Source organism: Plasmodium vinckei, assembly GCF_900681995.1.
Source record: "Plasmodium vinckei vinckei genome assembly, chromosome: PVVCY_06".
Taxonomy (NCBI): Eukaryota; Apicomplexa; class Aconoidasida; order Haemosporida; family Plasmodiidae; genus Plasmodium; species Plasmodium vinckei.
This window is the reverse complement of record NC_051298.1, coordinates 678581-704980: the sequence shown is the minus strand read 5'-3', so window position 1 is coordinate 704980 and position 26400 is coordinate 678581. Positions and strand designations below refer to the sequence as shown.

The 26400-nt window shown below is 22.5% G+C and overlaps 6 protein-coding genes across 6 annotated transcripts; 1 reads left to right on the top strand and 5 right to left on the bottom strand.

Moving 5' to 3' along the window:
* Positions 1-71: 71 nt before the first annotated feature.
* Positions 72-2783, top strand: PVVCY_0601900 (conserved Plasmodium protein, unknown function; the record flags this gene model as incomplete). Its single annotated transcript, XM_008627330.1, has 1 exon — positions 72-2783. The coding sequence occupies one exon, from the start codon at positions 72-74 to the stop codon at positions 2781-2783; it is 2712 nt and encodes a 903-aa protein (XP_008625552.1).
* A 908-nt stretch (positions 2784-3691) lies between these two features.
* On the bottom strand, positions 3692-4399 carry PVVCY_0601890 (conserved Plasmodium protein, unknown function; the record flags this gene model as incomplete). The annotated part of the gene is made up of 1 exon (XM_008627329.1): positions 3692-4399. One exon carries the CDS (start codon positions 4397-4399, stop codon positions 3692-3694), a length of 708 nt encoding a protein of 235 aa, XP_008625551.1.
* Positions 4400-6405: 2006 nt separating this feature from the next.
* On the bottom strand, positions 6406-14102 carry PVVCY_0601880 (conserved Plasmodium protein, unknown function; the record flags this gene model as incomplete). The annotated part of the gene is made up of 2 exons (XM_008627328.1): positions 6406-11421; positions 11517-14102. 2 exons carry the CDS (start codon positions 14100-14102, stop codon positions 6406-6408), a joined length of 7602 nt encoding a protein of 2533 aa, XP_008625550.1.
* A 1350-nt stretch (positions 14103-15452) lies between these two features.
* Positions 15453-16428, bottom strand: PVVCY_0601870 (conserved Plasmodium protein, unknown function; the record flags this gene model as incomplete). The annotated part of the gene is made up of 4 exons (XM_008627327.1): positions 15453-15626; positions 15724-16016; positions 16159-16228; positions 16369-16428. 4 exons carry the CDS (start codon positions 16426-16428, stop codon positions 15453-15455), a joined length of 597 nt encoding a protein of 198 aa, XP_008625549.1.
* A 212-nt stretch (positions 16429-16640) lies between these two features.
* PVVCY_0601860 (Ham1-like protein, putative) lies at positions 16641-18077 on the bottom strand (the record flags this gene model as incomplete). The annotated part of the gene is made up of 7 exons (XM_008627326.1): positions 16641-16676; positions 16853-16958; positions 17141-17181; positions 17318-17395; positions 17566-17626; positions 17722-17893; positions 17978-18077. The coding sequence occupies 7 exons, from the start codon at positions 18075-18077 to the stop codon at positions 16641-16643; spliced, it is 594 nt and encodes a 197-aa protein (XP_008625548.1).
* An 859-nt stretch (positions 18078-18936) lies between these two features.
* Positions 18937-25473, bottom strand: PVVCY_0601850 (phosphoinositide-binding protein, putative; the record flags this gene model as incomplete). Its single annotated transcript, XM_037634133.1, has 6 exons — positions 18937-19339; positions 19472-24170; positions 24315-24715; positions 24880-24938; positions 25048-25176; positions 25381-25473. The coding sequence occupies 6 exons, from the start codon at positions 25471-25473 to the stop codon at positions 18937-18939; spliced, it is 5784 nt and encodes a 1927-aa protein (XP_037490279.1).
* Positions 25474-26400: the final 927 nt, after the last annotated feature.

The window sequence follows — 26400 nt, the reverse complement described above, 5'->3', positions numbered from 1 at the left end:
AATAAAATAAAATTGTATGTAATAAAAAAAGAGTGTGATTTATTATCATTGGTATTTAACAAGCCAAATTGATGAATTTTTTTTTTTTTCGAAATAAACGAGATGATAACACAAATGAAAATACAAAGGAACAGGGTGAAGAAAAAGTAACCCTGAAAATATATTTAGATGAAATGTTTACACATAGTGGTGATATATTTAAAGCAGTATTTGAATTAAATGGTCCAAAAAAATCTAGCGAAAATATAGAAATAGATTTTATTGTCATATATTTATATGGATTGTACATGTTTAATAATGAAGTAATAAATGTGTGTGCCCCTGAATTAATAAATAAACAAAATAATATAAATTTGCCATTTTATAATAGACAGAATTATTATAATAATCAATATTTAATATTCTATACAAATTCAATTATTTTATCAAGTGGTATTAATTTTAAAAAAAATAATCATACATATATTTACAATCTTGAGTTGCTTATTCCGCCGTTTATTCCTCCAACATATAATGGAAAGAATATAAAATTTAAATATTTTCTTTATGTTCAATCAGTTAAAAGGGTTTGTATAAAAAATAATAAACAATATGAAACAAAAAAATATGAAGCATGTTTTCCTATTACTATATTAACAGCTAAATATACAAATTCACCTGTTCTTGATTTTTTTAATTTTCCTATTAAACCTTATGGATTAAAAACATTCTTAAAAACAGGTGATCAAAAATATATATTCCATAATTTTCGAGTTAAAGTAAATGAAGTTTATATTATTAATACTAATGAAATAGACAATAGTAAATATAAGAACACTAAAGATATAACTAACTTAGAAAGAACTCCATTTAATAGTTGTATAATACCATCTTATATCTATAATGATAAATTTAAAGCAAACTTAGATAATTTACTTTGTATATATAACATCTGTTTCCAAAGAAAAAATGATTCTCCATTACATCTTATCAATTTTATTGTAAATAATTATAATTACTTTTATTTTATTCATCTATTTTTTTATTTAATATATCATCATAATTATTATGCTAACACTCTTCAGAGGACCCACTTTCCCGATTTTACAAATTTTATAAAAACATTAGCATATACTAATTGTATAGACAAGAATAATAATAGCAATTTTTCTCAAACCAATCATAATCATAGTATTATGGAAAATGGTGAATATACTTTGGAAGGCAAGCAAATGCATGATGTGTCTATCGATGTACCCACTACCCTTACTAACCAAATAAATCCAGAACCTTTTGAAAGTGAAAAAAATAAAGATATAGATCTAAAAACAGAGAGTGAAAAAGAAAAGGAATTGGAAAGTAGTTCTACTATGCATGATATAGAAAATAGAAAAAAAAAAAAATCGAAACCCTCTCAAAATTCTGATTCCTACTTAAATAATAACATTTTATATGGTGATAAAGATTTACATAATTTTTATTTTTGTAATTATGAAAATTTTGAATTTAACGGACTTAAATATATGCCAATACGATGGTTTGATAATCTATATGTAAAATGTTCATATAATGAAAATGATCCTGATTTTATCGAAGAAAAAATTAATAATAATAATTATATAGTACCCTATAGTGATGAGGATAGTGAATCATCTGATAGTAACAATACAGATATCGAAACCGGTTTGGATTATAAAAAAACAAATGAATATATTACTGATCAGGTTGCATCACAATATATGTCCATGAATAGTGTAGAGAAAAAAAGTGAGGAACCAAAAATTGTTTTTCAAAAAAATGAAAAAAGGGAAGAACCTAAAATTGGGTTTCAAAAAGATGAAATAATATACTATGATAAATTTATTGAAAAAATTGATACAATATTAAATTATATGAGGACAGAAAATATGTTTAGACATATTAATAGAAAAAAAATAAAAAACAAAATTCCAAGTTTAATGGATTTATCTAACGAAATAAATAACAACCAATGTAGTGATGAGTTTGATGGTAATTATATGGGTGTATTAAAAAGTAAAAAAAATAAAAATGGGAATACAAATTCTATGAATATATATAAAGTAAACATGAATAATAAAAATGTATGTATAGTTACATTAATGGATAAATTTCAAAACAAAATAACAAACATATTTAATCGTAATAGTATTATAAATATAAATATGAATTTTGAGCAAGCAAAAAATATATATGTAATACATGCAGATATATATTTAAAAAGAGTTGAAAAAATAAAAATTAATACAAGATTTATAAATATAACAACAAATAAATTATATGATGATACTGATATTATAGAAAAAGGAAATTCAACAATTAGTGATGAATATGAATTTAATAAAAATTCGAATGATAAATATGATTTAAATTATAGTAATATTACAAATACAAAAATAATATTTGAAAAAAATGTGTCTACATTATATTGTTCAAATAAAAATATTACTTTTATTTTAAATGAACAGATTATACCACAATTTAAAAACGATTTAGTAAAAATAGAATATTTTATAGATATTAATTTTTATTGCCTGAACAAGCAATATAATACAACCGATTTATTTGGTGTTAATAATAATATATTAGACAATATATATAATCTTAATTTTAAAATTCCGATTACCGTTATAGAAACAATTTATCATACATATGAAAATTATTCAGGTATTAATTTTGCTGATCAAACAATTTCACAATTGGAAAAGGAGCAAATAATGCTAAAATATAATCACAAACTTTTATATACTAGCAAAGAAGATCATATCAAAACTGTTATTATGTAAGCTCAAAATGGAATGCTTAAATAAAGCTAATATATTTATATATGATGATAAAGACCTTTTTAATACCAAAATTAGTAGCTGTGTGCAACTATATAAAATAGTTTTTTGTGATTATTTGTCTTATCCCGCTTTATTATTTACTAATTTTACTTCCTTTTTTTTTTTGTAAAAATAAACTTTCACTTTTCACAATTTATAGTCTGATTGTATACATACATATGTAACATTCCACTTTTTAAAATTTGCAAAAAGTGTAAAGAAAAAAGTTATGAACATGCAATGTATTTTTAAAAATTGTAAAAAATTAAATAAGTAACGTAATAAGGTTGAAAAAAATAAATAATAAAAAATATTAGAAAAATAGAACAATAGAATAATAGTAATGGGTGAATAGGGCTAATAAAACTCGCCAACTATTAAGCTATAAAAAAATAAACACCCAGACAATTTATAGAAAAAAATATAAGTATATATTATTAAAAAAAAAAAAAAAGATATATTTTATTTTTGTTTAAAACATTATTGCCTGTTCAGAATATATATACATATGTGTATATATTTTTTTATTTTTTTGGTGACTGTTCATATTTTATAATTTCAGACAATACATTGAACTTTCATTAAAAGTTTGTATATAAGTGTGTTCCATATTACAATTTTTGTATATTCGTTTTAATGGGGAAATGCAATATATTTGGTAATTTTTATAACTTTGTTAACTTTGGTAATTTTGGTAATTTTGGTAATTTTGGCAATTTTGGTAATTATACTTTTTGCCTTTCATAATTTACAAAAATAAAGAAAAAAACAATTGCTTCATTTTGTTATGTACACTTTTTTTCTGAACATTCATAATTGTTCATATTTTTTCAATTTTATTTTTTATAATTTGAAAAGAGAGATATCTTTTATTCAGTTACACAACAAACTGGGTGGTATTTGCTAGCTCCTTGTTTGAAAAAATTAATTTGGTCTGTTCTACCACTAGTTATATCTTTTGTAATGTTAAGATATATGTCATCAAGTTTAGCTTCTGAAATATCCCCTGAAGCTTGAACGGCTTTATTACTTTCAGTATATTGATTGATGTTATCATAATAATAAAAACCATATATACACTCATTCATAAATATTTGAACAACTTGTCCTTGTCTTATATGTTTATTATTAATAATTTCTGTATATATACATAAATTACATTTAATTTTAGATTCATGATCACTTACATCCTCACATTTAAATTCAACATTTTTTAAAATATCTTTAGCATAATTTCTATAATTTTCAATATATTTTAATTTTTCTTCTATTTCTTTACGTTTTTTTGCATCCCCTTTGTCTTTTATATCATCAAAGTTGGATATGTTACTTTCACTATTATTATTACTCTCATCATCACTCATACTTATTGATTGATCTAAATTTTTAATTTCTCTGGTTAGTAATTTTTGAATAGTAGCTTTATACATATTAACATCATCTCTTGGAACATAAAAAGTATTTTTTAATTCAGAATTTCTTTTATCGTAAAATACACATTTTGATATCTTTGATTTTCCTAATACACCATTTAATAAGAAGAGGGCCCCCAATAATAAAGTAATATTCATTTTCATTTTTTCACAATTTTTTTTTATTTTATATGACCGTTCAGGTAATATATGTAAGTTTTTTTTTTTTTAATAAAATGGTGAGCTAGCAATATGTGCAGCGTGGAAAGGAGCTTGTTAACTCTGTAAAAGTGGGAAATAAAACAAAGCAAAATGAAACAAAATAAAATGAAATGAAATAAAAATATAAAGAATTATACGAGCGTATCGATATATGTGAGTTCATAACAACCAATCATCATTGCATAACCATACAAGAGTATTCCCATAAAAAAAAAATACATATATATGCATGTAAAAAATATTTCACGATTTATTTTCACCATATAGTTATAAGCAAAAATAATGTATTTATTTTAGATAAATAAAATATGCTTATTTTTATTTCTCTTTACATAATGTAATATATATATTTTTTTTTCATTCTTACTTATTCGTTTTCCTTGATAAGTATATACATAAAACGTGTGGGGAAATTATCATATAAATAATTTTTTTTTCCCTCCTTTTTTTTTAAATATTTATTTATTATATAATAAAAAAAATATCTCTAAAGGGCTAAAATATCATTTCGAAATAATTATATTTTTTTGAAAAATTAAAAATCATATGTATGAAAAAAAAAGAAAAAAAAATACAAGCACAAGGAGGAAATAAACAATTAATCAGTTAAAAAATAAATTTTTTTTTCCCGATTTTTATACATATTTTGAAGCTCCTTATTAAAACTGGTTTATACACGCTTATAACTTATTTAAGCGTATTAATATTATATGCTTATATATATACCTTTCTTTATATTACATATATTTTTTCCCACCTAATTGTTTATTATATAATATGCATGATATATATATATACCCCTTATTTTATTAGTGCACATAATATATTGAGAGTGACAAAATAATTAAGAGGCTAGAAAAATATAATATATAAATAAATCGTAATGAAAACACTTATCATAGTTTTTTATTATAAGCACATATTTTTTTTATCATATTCTTTACATGAAGTATTTATGCTTGTAGCATTTCACTAATTTTGTTAATCTCACGAAATGAGATAAAAAAAAAATAAAATAATAACAAAGTATGGATAAAAATATTTAGCCATAAATAATATATTATTTCGAATTTTTTAAAATAATTAAATAAGCTGATAAGCATATAATAAATCTATATATGTTACATATATGCATACAACAATCTGGTAAATAACTTTTTTTTTTTATACTTTTCAATGAAAAAATATTTCGAATAAAAATGCTTCTTCAAATAAATGCTAACATTTTAACATGCTTTAAATATAAGGTTATTTTGGTATATTTTTATAATATTCAAAAAAGCTGAACGAATTAAAAGGCAAAATTTATATAAGCTATGTGTAGCCACATATATATATATATAATAGTAGTAGTATTATTCTTAATGGTTTAAAGATAAAATATAAGCCAGCACAATTACTGATTTCACACAGTACTTATGTAATGTAACTGTGTCTCAAATTCGTTTCAACACATACTCTTTTTAAATGTGGTTGTTCATTATTTTAATTTTTTTTTTAAGTGTAAAAAAGTATGACAAATTCATACGAAAAATAATATAAATTAAAAACTGTCTCCGTTTTTATTATAATTGTAAAACAATTTCTATAATACCAAAAAAGTAACAAAAGAATTGCACAATTAAAAGGAGAAAAATCATATATATAATACCTTAATGATATATGGGGCATTATAACTTAAAAAAAATAACATAAAAAATAAATGAAAAATGTAGGGTATATATATTGGGATAAAAAATGTATTAATATTTCTTAACATGTCATAAAATACCTGACTTGGCAAGAAAAAAAAACTAATTTAACAAGCCATATCAAACTAATTATGGTACCAATGTGTATATTTTTTTATACACATGCACACACAAAAAAAAATAATAAAAAAATAATAAGGCTTGGAAAGCACATGGACAATATTAAATATGAACAAATATCATAGATAGATATTGTTTTTATTTTTTAAAATCATCACATAAATAACATTTTTGAGAGCATGAAAAATGATATCCATGTTCACACTTATTAATATAAACAATACCATTTGTAGAAAAATAGGTATTTTGGCTATTTTCATAGTCAGAATTTTTATGTTTTCCAGTTGCTGATGATATATAATATAAATCGGTATTAAATTTATGAGTATGTTCAGGTTTAAAATTAATTATTAATCCTTTTTTTTTTCCATTTGTATATGTTTTGATTTGTTCTTTGATTTTATTTTCGGCAATTTGACAATTGTCATTAAAAAATGTGTGCTCATCAATCATTTTTTTTAAAATAGCAATTAAAGGTAACTTAATTAATTTTATTTGATGATTTTTATACTTATGTAGCAATTTTTTGCATATTTTTTGTGTATGCACATGAGAATTTATGTTAATAACAAAAAGCAAAATTTGTTCAAACAGGTAGCTAAAAAAATCCATTTTATTTTTATTTTGCTCTTTTTTTATGACTTGTTCAGAAATTTCTATAATATTTTTTAGGCATTCATTAATTATATGAAATATTACATATTCATTTAGCTTGTTATTTTTATATTTATTTCTCTTCAAGATAAATGTCAACATGTATATATATAAGAAAATTAAGTTATATTCTTCGGTATTATATATCCAATAGCATTTCATCAAGTCAACTATATTTTTATTTTTTTTTGTATTTAACAAATGCTTCATATATATATTTTCGCTATGCTCTTTTTTTTTTATTTCTGCACCATCATCATTATCGCTACTATCCGTAGATATTGTTTGAGGTTTTCGTTTTATATCACCAGGTGTATTCCCAAAATATTTATTGTTATCTCTGTCTACATCCGTTATATCATTTCTTTTTTGCTTCTCATCATGTAATTTTTGTACTTTATGAGGGTGTTTTTTTCCAACATAGTAATAATAAAAAAAGTTCTGACCATGTTCATAATTTATTTCTTTAAATAGGTTGTTCAGAAAAATATCTTTCCCCCTTAAACCTGTGTGTGTATTTTCTTTTTTTTTGATCCCCAATTTTTTTAATACATTTTTTTTAAAAGGCATAGAATAAAAATTATATATGTCAACTTTTTTAGAAAAATTAATTGCATATATATCATCATAATTGACATTTTTTGAAAACTCATATTTATTTTTTATATTAAAAATTGAGAATAGTTTTAAAATTTTATGTTTGATTTCTTTTAAGCACAAATTTGTAATTTTTATAAAATCCCCACTATTTTCATATATATAAAGAATAACATTAATAATTTTGTATTTTATAAATATAGATTGATAATGTTCTGCTTGAATATATTTCACAAATTTATATACCTTTTCTTTATTGTACATGCAAAGAAGATTTATATATTTACTAAATATTTTTTTATGTACATATTTTTTTATAGCATAAGGCATATTGCATTTATATATTAACAAAAAATAGGTTTGTTGCCTTAATTGGTCAGAAAAATTATTACAATAAATTAGCTTTTTCACAAAAATTTTCCACAGTTCTATAATATTTCGTCCTATAACATTATCACTATTTTTTTTATTACTCGATTCGTAACGTTGATATGTTTCTTTTTCGATTGTCTTATCATTATTTTCATATTCATTGGATAGCCCATTTTTCCCCTTACCTTCATCAATCCTGCTTATACTATCTGACTTACTATTGCTTAGTATTATATTCATTTTTTTTACAGTTTCGATTTGTTCAAACTTTTTCTTCATCTTCTTTTGTAATAGCATTATCACTTTTTTATTAAAATAAAAGTAACTGTTCAATATGTAATGGGAAAAGGTGTCTTTAAAAATGTGTATATGCTTAAATAGATCTCTATAAAAAATATAACCATATAATTTTGTTTTTACACATTTTTCATTATAAAAATAATATATTTTATAATATACATATTCATATAATTTAGTTAAATTATTTTGATTTTTGTAATATTCTAATATTGGATTATAATAATAAAAATAATCTAATATAGCTAAATAAATGTTCATATATTTTTTTTTTTTTATATAGCTAAAAAATGCAATATATTTTAACAAATTATTTATATCCCGTTTTTTATTTTGTTTCTGATAATCCTTCAAACTACTTTTACTTGTTTTTCGATTTTCTTCATCTTGAATAAATATCAATTTTTTAACATATAACAATAAAATGTATTTCAAGTTTTTCTTATAATTGTTCATATTAAATATGTTTTCACTATGGCTAGTTTTCTTTTTTTGTTTTTTTCGTAACCTTCTTTTATTTTCATTATTAGTAAGAAAAAAGTTGTTAACTTCACTGTCTTGGTTTTTAAATATAGTTTCTCTCTTGTCTTCAAAACTGAAACTATCATCACGCCTTGTCGTTTTAGATTTATTTTCATCGCTCTCAGTATCACAGCTAGCCATGTGCGTGTTAGCTTCTTTTCTACGTCTATTCAATTCGAGTGTTGTATCACCAAAAAGGTTAACTAGGTCGAGATTATATATTCGAAAAATAATATATTGCACTAGGTCACAACTATAAGTATCTCTTCCCAAATCTACATGATTATCCTTTATTATTTTATTTTTTTTTACAAGCATATTTTTTTTTTTAACAGAGAAAAATGAAACATGACGCATAAACGGGTTTTTTTCATTCTTGCCATTGTAGTAGCAAAACTGTTGAATACACATTTTTTTGTACATTCTTCGGTGGGCTCGTAATTTATTCTGATATTGGACATGATTTAAAGAAAAACAATGTTGAAATAAAAAATTGATGAAATAAATATTTAATTTATATTCAAAAAATATTTCATCTTTAGCAAAAATAAAAAAAAGTATCAACATATATGTTAAACAATCAACAAGCTTATCTATTTCTTTTGTTATAAAATATATTTGTAATACAATCCATGTAACTACATTTTGAATATTCATATTTATAATATAATTTTTTTCTGAACAAATATAATGAAAAAATTTGAGTACAAATAGTTTGATTTTAAAGAATCCTCCTTTTGATTGACTAATTCCATAAAAAATGTTTTTTACAAAATCTTCACATATTTCTGAATCAAAAGTCTTTTTTAATATGGCTTTTAAATTATTTGTATAATATATCAGTGTAGAAATTAAATGTATATAAAAATCGCAAATATTATGTACAAAATTATTTATAAGATTTTCTTCTTTACTCATATTATAGTAATAAAACATATTATTAATAATGTAAAAGCAATCTGATAGTGATAATTGAAAAAGTATAAATATTCCATTTTTGTCTAAGTTAAAAAAATAATTTAAATTCACATTACAATTGTTTTTATATAATATGTTCTCTTTATCTATATTACTTATCAAGTTTGTATTATTCGAATGTTTATCAACCATGTCTTTGTTTATACTTTGATTTACTAGTAAGGAATATGGTTGCCATAAAAAAGAATCCATGAATTTGTTTTCTTTAAAGTTAGTTTGAGAAGTAAATATGGTTCCCTTAAAATCAGTATGTCTTCTACACAAGTGATTAATAAAGAATATAACATTTTGATTTATGATAGAATGAAAATATGAATTTTTATATGATAAAAAGAATTTGGAATAAATAAAAAAAATGCTAAAATAGTTTTCCACATTGTTCATGTCAAAATTTGTGTAAATATTTTTTTCTTCTTCTGATTTTAAACACATCCAAAAATCTATTTCATTATTTTTTATTTCATATCGATTTATAGATAAAGAGAATGGAAGTTTGAATATTACGGAATATACATAATCAAATAAAAAATAAGTTTGGTAAAAATTGATATATATATATGATGGAATATATATAGGGAAATCTGAATTGTTTACATTATTGTCTTTGCAAAAGTTGTAGAAAAAGTTATTCTTCTTTCTAATTATATAAGATAAAAAAAATTCGCAATTTGTAATCTTATCATCATTGTGTCTACTATATAAAAATGAAGATATATGAACAGGTAAGAGAGATATAATATTTTCTATTACATTTTCTAGGTTAATATTTTCAAAAATTTTACAAAATTTATTTATTAAACATATAAATGAATATATCTTCTTAATATGTCTCAAACCTTTCCATATATTTAAATATTTATAACAAAAATATTTTTCAAAATCTTCATATAATGCTACATTTTTTTCTTCGCCTATTTGATCACTACTTTGTCTAATTATATGCTTATAATTTTTTTTTTTTAATTTTAAAAAATATATATATTTATTTATATATTTCCATTTTGTAACCTTGTCATCATATCTATTGCTATTCAAATTTTGATCCTTTTCAATCCATTTTTCACTTACATAATTACAAAAAAATAAAAATAAGTCATAACAAATATCGTTATAAAATGAACATATCTTGTAAAACTTCCTAAAATGCTCAATTAAATTTTCTATTAAACTATGATGTGTAAAACATATTTGTTTATTTATAATATAATATTCACATAAATAAAAATAAATATTTTCTATGTTATATACTTTAAATAAGTTAAATATATATTCATATAAATTTATATTAAATTTTATACTTAATTCTATTGCTAATTTACATAATTTTAAAAGTTCTTCAACATATATTTTATCAACTACTTCATTTTTTATGTATATTTTTTCACTTGATATATATCCACTATCTATTGATTCATTTTCTTTTATTTTTTCAAAATTATCTTCTTTATCTGAACATTTGTTAGATGCACTTTTAGAATCAGAATCAAATTCATATGTTAATGAACCAGAAGAACCATCATTTTGATATCCTTCAAAAATATTATTTGACTCATAATTGGGGTCATTACTTTGAATATGTTTGTCTTTGTACATGTCTAATGTGATACTACTTCCATAATTTCCTTCAATTATACCCTTCATGTTCATCTCAAAAAATAAAAAAAGCAACTTCTTTATTTTGTTTTTCCGATCCTCTTCCCTTAGTGGAAGATCTGCCAAGGCCGAAATGTCCCCCTGCGAGAGAACCAAATGAAACAAAAAATGTTAAGAAAAAAAAATCAAGTATTAAGCAAGATGAAGTGTTTCTTTTCAGTCATATATTGGCTTACGTTGTAGGTGTACAGAATCAAAATGAGGAGAGCGTCATATTTTTTGTAATAGAAAAAAAGATAGATCAAATATATCAGAGAATTTAAAACTATGATATCTACTTTATTATTATTATGAATATATAGATAGACAAGGTTAATATAAAAATTGTTTATATTGCTTCCGATTTTTGAGGAATGGGTATAGTCATCAGTCCCTTTTTTTCCGTCATAATTATTTTCACTATTATTATTAGGGCCATTGAATAATGGAAAAACAAATCGAGCTATTTTATCGTTTCTATTTATTTTAATATTTTTAACAGAACATTTTATAGAACTACTAAATGATTCATATATATTGTCATTTTCTAAAATGGTGTAACTTTGAATTTTGTCATAAGTTTTACAAAATATTTGAAATAAAGATAGTTCCATATCTTTAATAATTATTTGATATATATATATATATGTTTTGTCATATATTATTAATATATTATTCACACTATAATTTAAATAATATATATTATGTTTTAAAATAAATTTTTTTTTTATTTGAATTTTTGATGAAGTATACTCAAAAATAATAAGCTTATTCACATACCCTGTACAAAAATAATTTTCCCATTCTAATATAGACACAAAGGGTATAAAATTTATTTTATTTTTCTCTGATTTAAAATCTGTTTCTTCCTTTTTTTTGTCATTATCATTATAATTGCTATCCGAAATTCCACTTCCATTTTCATCACTTTCCAAGTGTGTCTCCTCTTTGTCCTTTAAAGAGATAGAAGCAAGTGTGGGTTGTTTGTAATTTGCATTGTCTTCACCTTTTTTCCCTAAATTTGGTGACTTCCCATTGTCTGGCTGTACAATTTCACCAGTTACATCAAATGTAATGACAAAGTAGAGCTGCTCATCTTTTAAAACAGTTACTTTATTATTGTAAGAGGAAAATAAAAAATTTTTATGCATTTGAGCATTTAACAATCTATACTTAAATTTGATATCTTTAGAAATAGTATAAATATTATTGTTAAACATTTTACTATTTCTATTCATATATATAATATTAAAATATGTAAAATATATGAATTTTTTATCATTTATTAGGTAAGCTAGCCATATTTTATTATTTGCTAATAAGTTATTTTTTTTTTCATTATAACTATGAATATATTTATATTTGATAACATAATTTTCCATAGTTACAATTTCGTATATATGTATAGAATCATCTGTACATATACATAACTTATTCAAATTATTGATATCTATATTTCGGATATTCTTTATTATATTATTTGTGATTATACAATAAGGACTTTCATAATAATTAAAATTTATCTTCATACAATTTTGTTCATATTCATTTGGAATTAATGTACTTAGAAATTCTTGAATTTTAATATCGTCTTGATAATTACCTTTACAAAATATTCTACTATTTAATTCTAACCCTCTTAGACTAAAAACGATTACCTCATTACTATTCATTGCCATACATAAAAAATTGTTATTCACACAATATTTGTTTATAGTTTGGTTTTTATTTTCAAAAGTATTGTATCTTTTGTTTATTTCTTTGGTACAATCCAAAATATACACATTTTTATATACTAAGGCTTTTAAATAAAACATATTTCTTTTGTTGTATATGTATTTATATATATTTCTTAACTTTATTATTTTTTTACTTCGAATAAAATATTCTATATATAAAAAATTTATATCCTTAGACAATTCGAGTTCGCTACTTTCTGACTGCTCATTATTGCTGCCAAATTCCTCACTAAGGGAACCTGATTCACTACTGCCATCTACCCAGCTATTATTTTTTTCAGAGTTTTCAACATTATCAGTATCGACCAATATAACGTTATTACTAAATTCTGTTTGATATTTATTGCTACCAAAAGGTGTAATCAAATTAGAATCGTTCACTTTGTTTGATTGGTTGATTTCATCGATTTGGGAAAGTTGGTTTCTTTTTGCAATTATTTTTTTCTGTTGTTTTTTTTTACATATATATAAATATTTATAAAATGCATTATCCATAGTAACATTCATTTTTGTATATTCATATTTATTTTTTTTTAAAATTTTATGAAGTTCATTACCTTGAAAATTCCAAAATGATTCATTGAATATATTTTTGTCTATATAATTTTTTTTTTTACTTTTCATTTTAGCATGACAAGGTTCAAAGTCTTTTGATTTTATTTTTTTATCATATTCATGTTTTTCACTAATTATACTATTTGCAACTGATTCGTCATTTTCACTTTTTATCCATTCATCATCATTTGAATTATTCATATTTAATATTTCATCTACTTTTTTATAAAAAAGTTTTTTTTTTTCATCTTCACTTAAATTTGGAAATTCATTATTTTTCACACTATCCAAATCTGACTGATTTTTGATTCCTTCCCTTTCCATTTTGTCAAGATCATCCTTACTGTTCTCAAAAAAATTTATTTTAGGATTTACAAGAATGGCTTTGCTAGAAATTTTACTATTCACAGCCGTACTGTCATAGGAATGGTCTGTCAAGTTATTGTCATAAATCTGCTTATCCGTGGATGAATCATTTTCGGGTTTCATTTTTTTACAAAAACATATATAAAATCTATATTTAAAAAAAAAGGAGAATAAACAAAAGGCATATATATATTACCTGCTTATTTCTCCTTTCTTTTTCTCTTTTTTTTTTGCTTTAAGTTTATGCCAATTTTATTACCATCTCTCACTAATTATCATTTTTCACTACTTTGCATGGTTACAACTTTTTTTTTCCTACTATCTACTTTTTAATATTTCCTTTTATATTTTATATTAGTAAGTTCGTTCTTAATTTATCATTATAATATTACACGCATATATGTGATATTCTTGATTTGCCATTTATTTATTTTCTTCTGTTCCAGTAAAAGAAAAACATTCACCTTCTCAATAATATACATAAGCAATTGTGCAATTATATCGTGCATATATTTAAAAATAAATAAATGAATGTCGCCTTAAAGCATGAAGGACTATAGAAAGTCTTTTGCATTTCCAATATTGAAAAATAGTAAAAAAGTAATTTTTATTATTTTCGGCATTTTTTATTAAAAATATTACTTAAATTTATATTATGCTCATACAAGCATATTTATATTTTTAGTAAAATGCGTAAAATAATTCTACAATATATATCCCAATATTTTTGTATGTAATATTATTTTTATTATGCATACAATAAAAACGCTAACTAAAAATGGGAAAATAGCTAGCGAAAGGGTACATGCGAATAGCCACATATAACATTATTTTTTTTTTCATCCAACTTTAGCAATAATTTATTCTATACATTTGATGAATTGTAAAAAATAAACTGATATTACCTTGCCTGTACATAATATATATCGTTTTTTTTTTTTTTTACAATTCTCCTTAAAAAATGCACACAAAAATATTTAATAGCAAGCCAATATTCTTAAGTTCAAGTATGCAGGTATTATATAGGAGATATTTTTATGACTTGTTCATAATATAAATATATATATGCATATGCACATGCACATGCACACATATATTGTGGTGTATGTATTTTAGTAATAGGCATATACCATATAAAGTCTACAAATAATTTTTGATAAAACCGATGATAAAAAGTTATGGGTATTTTAAAATGTAAGCAACATACATATATGCAAACATGAGGTTAACAATTGTTGTAAGCTCATAAAAATTATGTAAAAATATAAAATTATAATAACCAAAAAAAGTTCATAAAATCCTATAGTAATATATCCACAAATAATATTATATATTGTTTGAATTGAATTTTTCAAGAATGACCAAAAAAGAAAGAAATATACATTTATGCAAATATTTATGCAATGCTTATAGTATGAGAATAATTTATATAAGATCATAATTATGTATACTTTTTTTAATCTCTTTGTGTCTTCATTTTATGCTTTCCCTCCGAGTTGTATCACACATTTTTCTATATAATTCTTTTTGTTTTTTCTCATAATCGATCTCTTCGATTTTCAGTTTTTTTTCCAAGTATATTGCTTCTCCATTTTCTTTGTCAATTTTTTTTATTAGCATTATATTTTCTCTGCATTTATCAAAGTCCTAAAAAAGAGGCACAACGAATGCAAAAAAAGTGATGTTAAGGTAATATGATAAAAATATATATCATTGCTATTATGCTTGTTTGTTTTCTTAGTACTTGCAAAAACAGATAGGAACTTGCCCTCCTAAGAAATATTTTTGTAAGGGTATCCTTTTTAATATCATATTTCGCTTCACCTTGTTCATCATTTATTAAATTGACAGTATCATTATTGCTATCTTTTTTATCATCGGCATAATAATTCATGATGTCATTTAATTCTGGGATATTATCTAGAACGATATTACATTGGTTGATGCAATCCGCATATTCCATTTTCTTGAAATGATATAGTGACAAGTTCAGGCGAAGAGCCATTTGCATATCTCTGTTTTTTTTTGTTGGCATACCTAATATCAATGAAAACAAAATATACATAACTTTTTACATATTGATTTTATAAAGGAAAAAAAAAGGAAAATCATAGCATGTTCTTCTTTTTATGTATTATATAAATTATATTTCTGTTGTTTTATAAAATTCAAACATTACCTCTCATTGAATATTTAATGCATTCCTTTAGTGCTGTCCTCCATAGCGAATTAGCATCGTCTATTTCTCCCTAAAAATAAAAAGGGGACACAAAATAGGAACATGTGAAAATTTACATATGCATATATATAATATAAAAATTTTATATTGTTATTTTTTATACACATATATTAATCTTAGTATAACATTTGAATTTTAATATTTTCATACATTTTTCCACTTTATATTTCCCTCCTCTTTTAGTTCCTCTGGGTCTAGATCGTCGATCATAAGCGTGATATAAAAGTAAAAAAATATATATTTATAAAAACAAAAACAAATTCAATGTCTTTAAAATTCGAATTTAAGAATAATATGAGCTCATCCTTGCAAAATAAGATCTGGCTTGAAATTGCATATTATTAGTAAAGTGGATAATATTAGAAAAATAAAAATAAAATGTGTATATATATTTGCTTAAATAAGATAATACAAAAGCTGTGTTATATGTTCTGTTTTAGATTTTCAAATAAAAATTCCTAAAAAAAAATATGCACAGAAGTATAAATGAAAAAATATATGCATAGGAAAAAAAAATATATAGCTATAAATATTAGCTACTGTGCATTTTTCTTCAATCCTTTTCTTTTTCACATGCACACATTCAAGCTTTACTTTATCGCTTCCAATACACAAATAGCTATTTTCAATATACCTTTAATTGGTAAAATGCCTTAAAACGAGGAGAGTATTTTTTCTTATCTTCAAAAGTTATTTCACCAAAGGTTTTATCTAAATTTTCGGGTTTAAAAATTGTATCCCTTTAAAAAAAATGGAAAAAAATATGAACAAGTAATAAATATTTACCTAATGTGATATAAAAAAAATGATCAAGTCAGGCAAAAATAAAGGAATGTAAGATTATTTCCTGTACAGTCATTTGATTTTGGCATTTTATTTATTCACACAGTTTTTATTTACATTTTTAGTGATATCTTCTTACCAGCCAAAGCCATTGGCTCCTTTAGGACTACTAATAGATCCCTAAAATTGTAAAAAAGGGAAAAAAGGAAAAAAAAAAATAAATAGCTATAACTCAACAAAGTGAATAAAATTAGAAAAGTATATAATCTCAATATAATGAGGGAACAAAAAAATATCTATAGAATATGAAAATTACTTGGGTAGTTCCCTTGAATGATCTCATATTTTCCCCATCATATGCTGAATAAACACAAACAACTTGACACTTAGTATTCTATATTTTTTGAAAAAAATTATATATGTGTAATGAGAATTGGATATATACCAAACATATTTAATATATAAAATATTTTATGCATAGTAGCATATTAATAGGCATGCTGTTCGATGCACAAAATTTGAAATAAATTTATTGTTTTTTTTTTTATTCTTTTTTTAAATTACTCCGAGCTTAAGGGACACTTCTGCAAGTCCTTCACAGCCTAAAGCCTTTAGCATCCATTTTCTTTAAATAAAATTAAAAATAGAAAAATAAAATGAGATGTGTGTATATTATATAGGAAAAGGGCATAGAAATCATTTTATTAACATTGTTCATACACGTATGGTCCTGGGAAACCATTAAAACAATCCATATATAGACCTATATCATCTGTTATGACAATTATTTTTTTGTTTGGTTCTAAGTTTTTTTTTTTTTTTAATATTTCATATGCGGTTTTTGCTTTGCTCTCATTTATTTCGACAATGTCGTTTGTTTGAATCTCGACGACTAAAATGTAAGAAGTAAATAGGTTAAGAAGTAAATAAGTTAAGAAGTAAATAGGTTAAGAAGTAAATAGGTTGAATAACTTACTATCTATGTCGACAAACTGAACCTTGATTTCGTCGTTCATCATTTTTGAAAATTCGATCCTTTTGCTTTCATTTCCTGTCACCAAATATATTTCCGCCATTTTTTATTTTGTCGCAATTGTATTATTATTAAAAATGTGAAAAATAAACTATAAAAATTAGCATAAAAAAGTGTAAGGAAGTAAAATAATTATAAACATTAACATAAAATAATTAGAAAAATAAATATGTATAAAATAAACGACTCTGAAAAATTGAAAAGTGTTAAACTGGCTAAACGGGTATTATATGTGCATATATTTTGTGGCTCAAACAAAAATATGGAAAGAAAAATATTATACTAATTATAAAATTTATTTCCCTTTTTAATGATATGAAAAAAAGGTATAAAGTTACAGAGAATGAAGATATGGTATATGGTGCCCATTTTTGTCACAGCAAAGTTGAAGATGCCAACATCGTAATCATAAGTTCTTTTTTTTAGTAGGCATGGATATAGTTTACAAACTATCGAATGTATTTTTTAAATTAATAATTAATTTATAGATTGTTTTATCTACTGAGTTTTCTCATATATTCACAAAAATAGAAAAAATACAAAATAATAATGAATAAAGTATAGAAAATAATAAAATAGATAAACACAAAATAGAACGAGTCGGTAAAATAAATAATGAATGAACGAATTGGCGGATGAAATATATATATCGACAAATATCACATAAAATATATATAATCGTATAGTCAACCTTTAACATATTTTCATACAATATGTTCATATATATATATAATATTTAAAAAAAAAAAAAATGTATTAGAATTAATTTAAGCCTCTTTTTAAACAAGCATGTTTTGTATAGAGTTGTCATTATGACAAAGTAGTTATTTATCTGAACTGGCAAATGAGATAAAGCGTGGATATTTTTGTGAATATGTATAGTTGTGTCCATGCTAAAATATTTAATAGTCGTTTTCATGAATCATTTCAGAAAAGCAGTTGATATTCATGATAGTATGTTTAGCTGATGCTTGACATATTTCTCCAATACTAATTTTATAAGATAAATAATTTTTCAACTTAATTGTATTTAAATATATAATATATATGTAATGATAAAAGAACCATGAATTATAAAGAATTAGTAAAATAATTTTTTCATCTCGCTTATACATTTTTTTAAGTTTATTATTATGTTTATACATTTCAGTAACTACTATTCCTAATTCTTCTTTCTTTTGTTGCTTTTCATTTTCTTTTTTTTCAATTTTCTTTTGTTGTATGGCTATTTCTCTTTCCTTGTTTTGCTTCTCCCCCTCGACGAGTTTGAGCTCTTCGTTAAGGGCCTCGATTTTGTCGTCCCACCTGAGTAAGTAGAAAATGATGAGAAAAAATGATGAAAAAAATGATGAAAAAAATGATGAAAAAAATGATGAAAAAAGTAAAAAAAACAAAACAAACAAAACAGGCACGCATACAAAATAATGGCTGACTTACTCTCTAATGAACTTGTAGATGGACTCGGACTTCTTCACCATGGAGGATGTTCCCATAGTTGACAATTTTTGGATAATTTTAGAATAAAGTTTTTTGCACATTTCTATTTTTTGTCCACACTTATTTAGTAGGTTATTAAATTTATGTATATTTTTATATATATGATTATTTTCAGGAGATGTCATTTTTTCAATGTGTGCTCTTCGACGTTTTAAAATTTCTAATATTTCATAATATAATTTTTTACTAATTTTTTCATTATTAATTTGAATATCTTCAGGAGAAATACCATAAATTCTTACATTTTTAAAATTATTAAATTCATCTATTTTATTTTTTATTTCATTATTATCATCACCATCACTTGATACTGCATCATCATCAAAATTTATATTTCCATAAAAGTTTTCATTTTCTTCAGTTCCATCTCCTGCCATATCATCTTTTCCTTTTTCACTTTCATAGTAATCTCCATAATGGCTAGCTAAACTTTTTTTACGTGAATGCTCATAAAATTCAGATACATGATCATCATCATCAAAATTTTCTTCTATTAAAATATTATCATCTTTCTCTAAATTTTCTACTAATTCGGATTGACCACCCCATTTGCTAGTACTTGCTCTCATATTTACATGATCTAAATTATTGTCTTGAGTTTGATATTCATCATAATTACGACCATCTCCATAACTACTAAAGGGTTCGGTATGATCTGCAACATCTTCATTAATATTTTTCATGTACTTATTTGTATGTAAATTATTTTTTGGATTCCATTTATTTGAAAGATTAACACCTTCACTATCGTGACTACTATTCATTAGATTAGCATTTCTTGAGGCTCTTGGTCGTTCAGAATATTCCCAATTATTTTGTGACCATGTATTATGAGTACTTCCTCCATGTCTATTATATTTTGTATGTATATTATTATTTTTATAATCATCGATAAAACTATTATTATTAGTATTGCTATTATGTGATAAATTTCGTAGACAATAGATATCCTGATTTTCAAGGAGGCCACTATCTTTATTTACTATAAGTAACTGATTTTCATCACATATTTTATAATTAATGCTATTCATAAACTTTTCTCTTTTTAATAGTAAAGTGATATCATCACAGTTTATTGTTATATTAAGTTTGTCTTTCAATAAATTGATAAGAATCAAATCATTTGAAATTAAGTAAGTGTACTCATTTAAAATTAAATTCATGTTTTTTTCAAATTCATTTCCTAATAATTCTAAATTTTCAATTAGTGTATCCATATTTTTTAATTTACTATATACATAATTATAATTATCTAAATATATTTTATGTAATATTATAAAAAGTGATAATTTTTTTTTATCTTTTTTATACATAGATACATTTGTTTTAATTTTATTTAAATTTTCATTCAAACAATTTTTAACAGATGGTGTTTCTTCAATTACTTTTTCAATTTTAATTAATTCTTTTCTATAGCTACTTACATTAGCTTGCATATTTTTATGACTTTTCAATAATTTTTTTCTACGTTTTTCAATTTCTTCAAATTCTTCATATAATTTATCACCAATACTCATACACTTATTATATTCATATTGTAATTGTATATAATCATTATAAACAATATTAACATGCTCATATTCTTCTTTAAGTCTATTTATACTGTTGATTATTTTTCCTTTTTCTTCAAATTTATTTCTTATAATTTTATACAAAAATTCAAAGTTTATTTTTTTTAATTTATGACTAATAACCATATATAAATTAACAATAATGTTGTTAAGGTATCCAAGTTTTTTTAAGTTATCTACATAATCAAAAACATTATTTATATGATTATATATTTTAGAATCAGTATAGGGAACAATTTGATTTTGTGATGGATTCATAGTAGCTTCGTAACTTATTTCATTATTAGTTTTTTCTTCATAAGCAGATTCTATAGTATCTGTTTCTTTATCTTCATCAGTATAATTTTTTTTATATTTATTTTTTTTTTTTTTATTGGAATTTTTATATTTTTCCTTTTCCTTATCACTGTAGTTACTGTTTAAACTGCTAATAGATTCAACTCCATCAATATTTCTAATTTTGTTTCCTTTGTTTGTAGTTGTATTTTTTTCACTATCACTCTCACTTTCATCATTTGAGGAAGAACTAGTGGTATAGGATTTCTTACTTCGTTTGTTAGAATTTTTCATTTTTTTTTTTGTTTGTTTTTTTTTTTTTTTTTTATTTTTTTTATTTCCTTTATAAATAGAACCCAAATATAAATTTGAAAAATCCATATTTCTTATTTTAAAATGATTAAGATTCATAATGCTATCCTGACTTTCAATAAACTTTTTAATTCCATAAAATATATGCTCATAAAAACATGTATCATTAAATAAGTAATATAATAATGTGTTGATAATGTGAAATTTGTATATGTAATTGTAATAATCTTGTTCTACACTACAAATAAAATATTTATTATTTTTTTTGATCATCATAGGATCTGGATTTGTCATTTCCATTTGTTCATTTATTCCTTGCTCATAATTTTGTTTATATTCTTGATCTTGCATACTATTATTTGTCATATCCATTTCTTCTTCTTGTCCATTTTCTAAATTTCCATAATTATAATCTTCGTTATCTCTATATTGATCAGCATGCTCATTAACTCCAGACATATCTTGTTGAATTGCATCTTCATCTTCACTAAACTTTTCACCAATATTAGTAATGGCTAATATTCTTTTATTATTTCCTTTGGAATTTATTTTGTTTTGTACATACTTATTTTGTTTATGTTTATTTGTAATAAGTTCTCTAATGTTTTGAATATAACATAAGATCATACATGCATATATTTTTATTTTATAATTATCTATATATGCACATTTATATATATTATTTATCATATGTTCATTACATAATATTAATATAATTTGTTCATTTATTCTTCGAATTTTTCTAGCAAATTTACGTCTATTTTCTTTTAATATTTTTATTTCTTCTTTAATTTTATATATTTTATCTTTTTTTTCTTTATTTATTTTTCCTTCTTCTTCGTCGTCTTTTTCATGAGTACTACCAGCAGTTGATGATTCATCATCATCTGTTTCATTTTCATCATTTTCAAAATTTTCAAGTTCATCTTTAAGACTTCCAGATTCTATACTAAACTCGTCATCGTACATTATCTTTTTAAACTCATCAAGATTGCTAAATTCAAATGGAGCTTGCTCATAATTATTTTCTTCTTCTTCTCCTTCTCCTTCTTTATCTTCTTCATTCTTTTCTTCTTCTTCTTCCTCCTTATGTTCATTATCTTGTTCATCATTACTATTGTTTGCATTGTTATATTCACTAGAGAATGAATATAAGTCGGAAATACATGAACTTTCTGAGAATTTCATTTCATCTTCATCAAATATATCTTTTAAATCAGACTCATTATTTTTATTTTTTTTTAATTCACCATCTTTATCTTTTTTATCTCCTCCATTTTTTGTATCAGAATCATAAGCACTATCATTTTGTTCCGTATTTGAAAGATCAGAAATATTATATTGTTCTTTATTCTTTTTTTTATTATTGTTTTGAATAGATGCAATACTTTCATTTTCACTTACTTCAGTAATATTTTCATAACGGCTATTTTTATCAACACTTTCTATATCATAACTTTTGTAAATATCTTCCCTCTTTTCAATATTATTTTCTTTTTTTTTATTTTGGTTTTCATAATAATTTTCAGCACTTAAATTTGAATCAATAGATAAAGATGTATTTTTTTTTGTTTTATTTTTCGAGCTATTTTTTGCTTTTTTTTTTTTTTTTTTTTGATCTTTTAATAATTTTTTTTCTTTCTCTATTTCTTTTCTTCTTATTTTCATTTTAAGTAGCTTATTTTTCATAAGATATTTATTATTTTTTTTTAGTAAAAAAAATTCATTGATACCTATACTTATGATATATAAAATAAATTGTAATATTATATCATTATTACGAAAGTCTGCATTTTCAATTTTTTTTTCATAAAATAAATCTTTTTCAAATGGATCATCATTGATTGTATATTTTTCCAAATATTCATTATTGTCTAACATTAGATTATATTCGATTTCTTTATTTTGTAATAAATATTCTAAAATACTATTTAATATAGTTATGTTTTTTTTACTACATATTATTTCAATTAATTGATAGTCTACATTCTTTATGTTTTGAATTTCATTTTGTATTAACAATATTGACATTTTTGTTTTATTTATTGTATCTTCATCTGTTATTTTTTTATTTATAATTAATAATGAAAGTATTATACAACATATGATCTGAATATTTATATTTAAACTCTCGTACATATATCCCAATATTTTAATCCCTTTATTTGTGTTATTATATTTTCCAGAAAAGAAATCTTGTATTTCAGGTATATGTATTGATGATAATAATAGTAAAGATATTAATATATATATATTACATGATATAGTATCTATTTTAAGTGTATTTGTTTTTTTTTTCTTTTTTTTCTGTTGTTTATTTTTTTCTTTTTCCTTTTTCTTATTTATAACATTAAAAATGGAGCATATTTCTTTGAAGTTGTATATTTTTAGGTACTCTAAAAATACTTCATTTTTTTTATCGGCAATTCTAAGGATGATCTCGGAAGCGGTCTTTAGCAATATCTCATTGATTTGTTTGCCTGCAAAAAAAAAGTAAGTCAATTATGTGATAATATGTTGCAATAAAAATAATGCACAAATTTCGTTTTTTTCATTTCATCAATTTTTTCTGAACAGTCAGAAAAATATGAACATGTTCATGCAAAAGATCAAAAAAAGCATACCTTTCAAATTATCGTATATGACCTCAAAGGCAAATTTCATCAGCGGAACATTCAATAAATTTTCTGAGTTTTTTGTATATGTTAAATGATGGAGAAATATATTTAAAATAAAAAACTTTACATCATTATTTAATTTTACATTATTCTTAAGATAAAATAAAAAATTTATTATATCACATTCTGCGCTTCTTAATGTATTATTTCTTGACATAAATAAAATATAATTTATTTGTTTCAATAAAATTTCAATGGTTGGCATATCATTAATTTCTGTACACATTAATTTATAATGGTATTTTGCAATATTATCTATAGATAAAAATACATATAAAGTTTCACACAAATATACTTTCTTGTGTCTTGTAACATTTCGCAAAAATGATTCAAGCTTTTGTCTTCTCCTGTGATGATAAAAAAAGTAGGGAAAAAAATAAGAAAAAAATATAAGAAAAAAATATAAGAAAAAAAAATCAGAAAAAAAGATAAGAAAAAAAATCAATAACTGTTCAAGCATGCAGAATAAAATATTGTGTGTAGAACAATTTTTAGTGTGTGCAAAACTTACTCTTCAACAAAATTGTAGTTTAATCTGCCAAAAACCTTCTTTGTTGGAATAACAGCAATCTGGTGAAACAAAAATATTAAAAAATTATTAATAATGCTCATTATGTTTGTATATATATATATATTGACAGAATCTATTTTATCTTTTCAGTGAATTTATTGAAATTACCTTTTCGATATTTTCATTAAATTTTGTATATAACTCCTCTTTTAGTGTATCATAAAAAGTTACGAAATCTGAAAACCTTTTCTTCAAAATTTTCTGATTGCTCAGAACTTTAAACTCAAGAATGTATTCCTGTTCAGAAAAAAATAACATACACATAGGAATATGTCAATTGTCAATACATATAATATATATTTGCAAGCGTATTTTCACATAGAATGGAATGTTTTAAACAATTTAGATTATATTCAAAATTGCATATAATTTATGTATACATATAGCTAGTACAAAATATTATTGCATGTTCATATTTTTTTTAAGAGTAAAATAGCTTACCGTATAGCTGTAGAATGGCTTGTTGACATCATTTGTTCTGATAATATTTATAATTAGGTTATCCCTAAACTCGTAATATGAATCTTCTTCCATTTTGTTTTGGTCTTAAGTTCGGATTTAATTAATTATTTTTTTTTTGTTTTTTTATAAATTTATTTATTTTTTTTTAATTTATAGGATTATTCTATTTTTTTGTTTTTTTTATAATTAAATATATTTTATAATATTCATATTTATAATATAAAATTTAAAAATGTCTTAAATTTATTTAAAAATAATCCATGTATATTTAAATATATACAAAGAAATATATGATAAAAATATATCAAATTAAAATATAATTTCCAACCTCCTCCATATATATATTTTCAGTTATTTATTTCATAAATTTTACTTTTTGTATTTTTACTATATTATAGGCATATTGCATATATTTATGTCTTGATTATTCATTCTTGGCTTGTTAAAAAAGTTAGTATATATATGTCAACATAAGAAATATTTACATATATATATATATATGTGTGTGTATTGGGTATAATAGAAAATCGTTGGATTTGTGTATATGTTGTCCTTTGATCATAATAATACACGAATATAATGTTTTGGCAATAAATATAGAGGGTGAAAAAAAAAACAACACTAATTTTAAGTTGCATACAATCGATAAATATACTTATGTAGCTTATTTAATTGCATAATATTTATTTATGCAATTTAGGAATGCCATCATTGGAACAAAAAAAAAAATATAATAAAAGGCTACCAAATTATTCTGACATGTTAATGTGATAAAAATAGAAAACGAACTTAAGAGTGGAGGATTGGCTCAAAAAATAATACAAAAAAATATTAATACATCAAAGAATAAATAAATGTTCATATATTTACATAATAACTATTTGAAAATAGTGTATATAAATATGAACATGTTCATGTAATAAAATATAAATCATATCAATTTCTTGGCTAGCGAAAATGTGTGATATTATTAATATATATAAGATTATTCATACATGG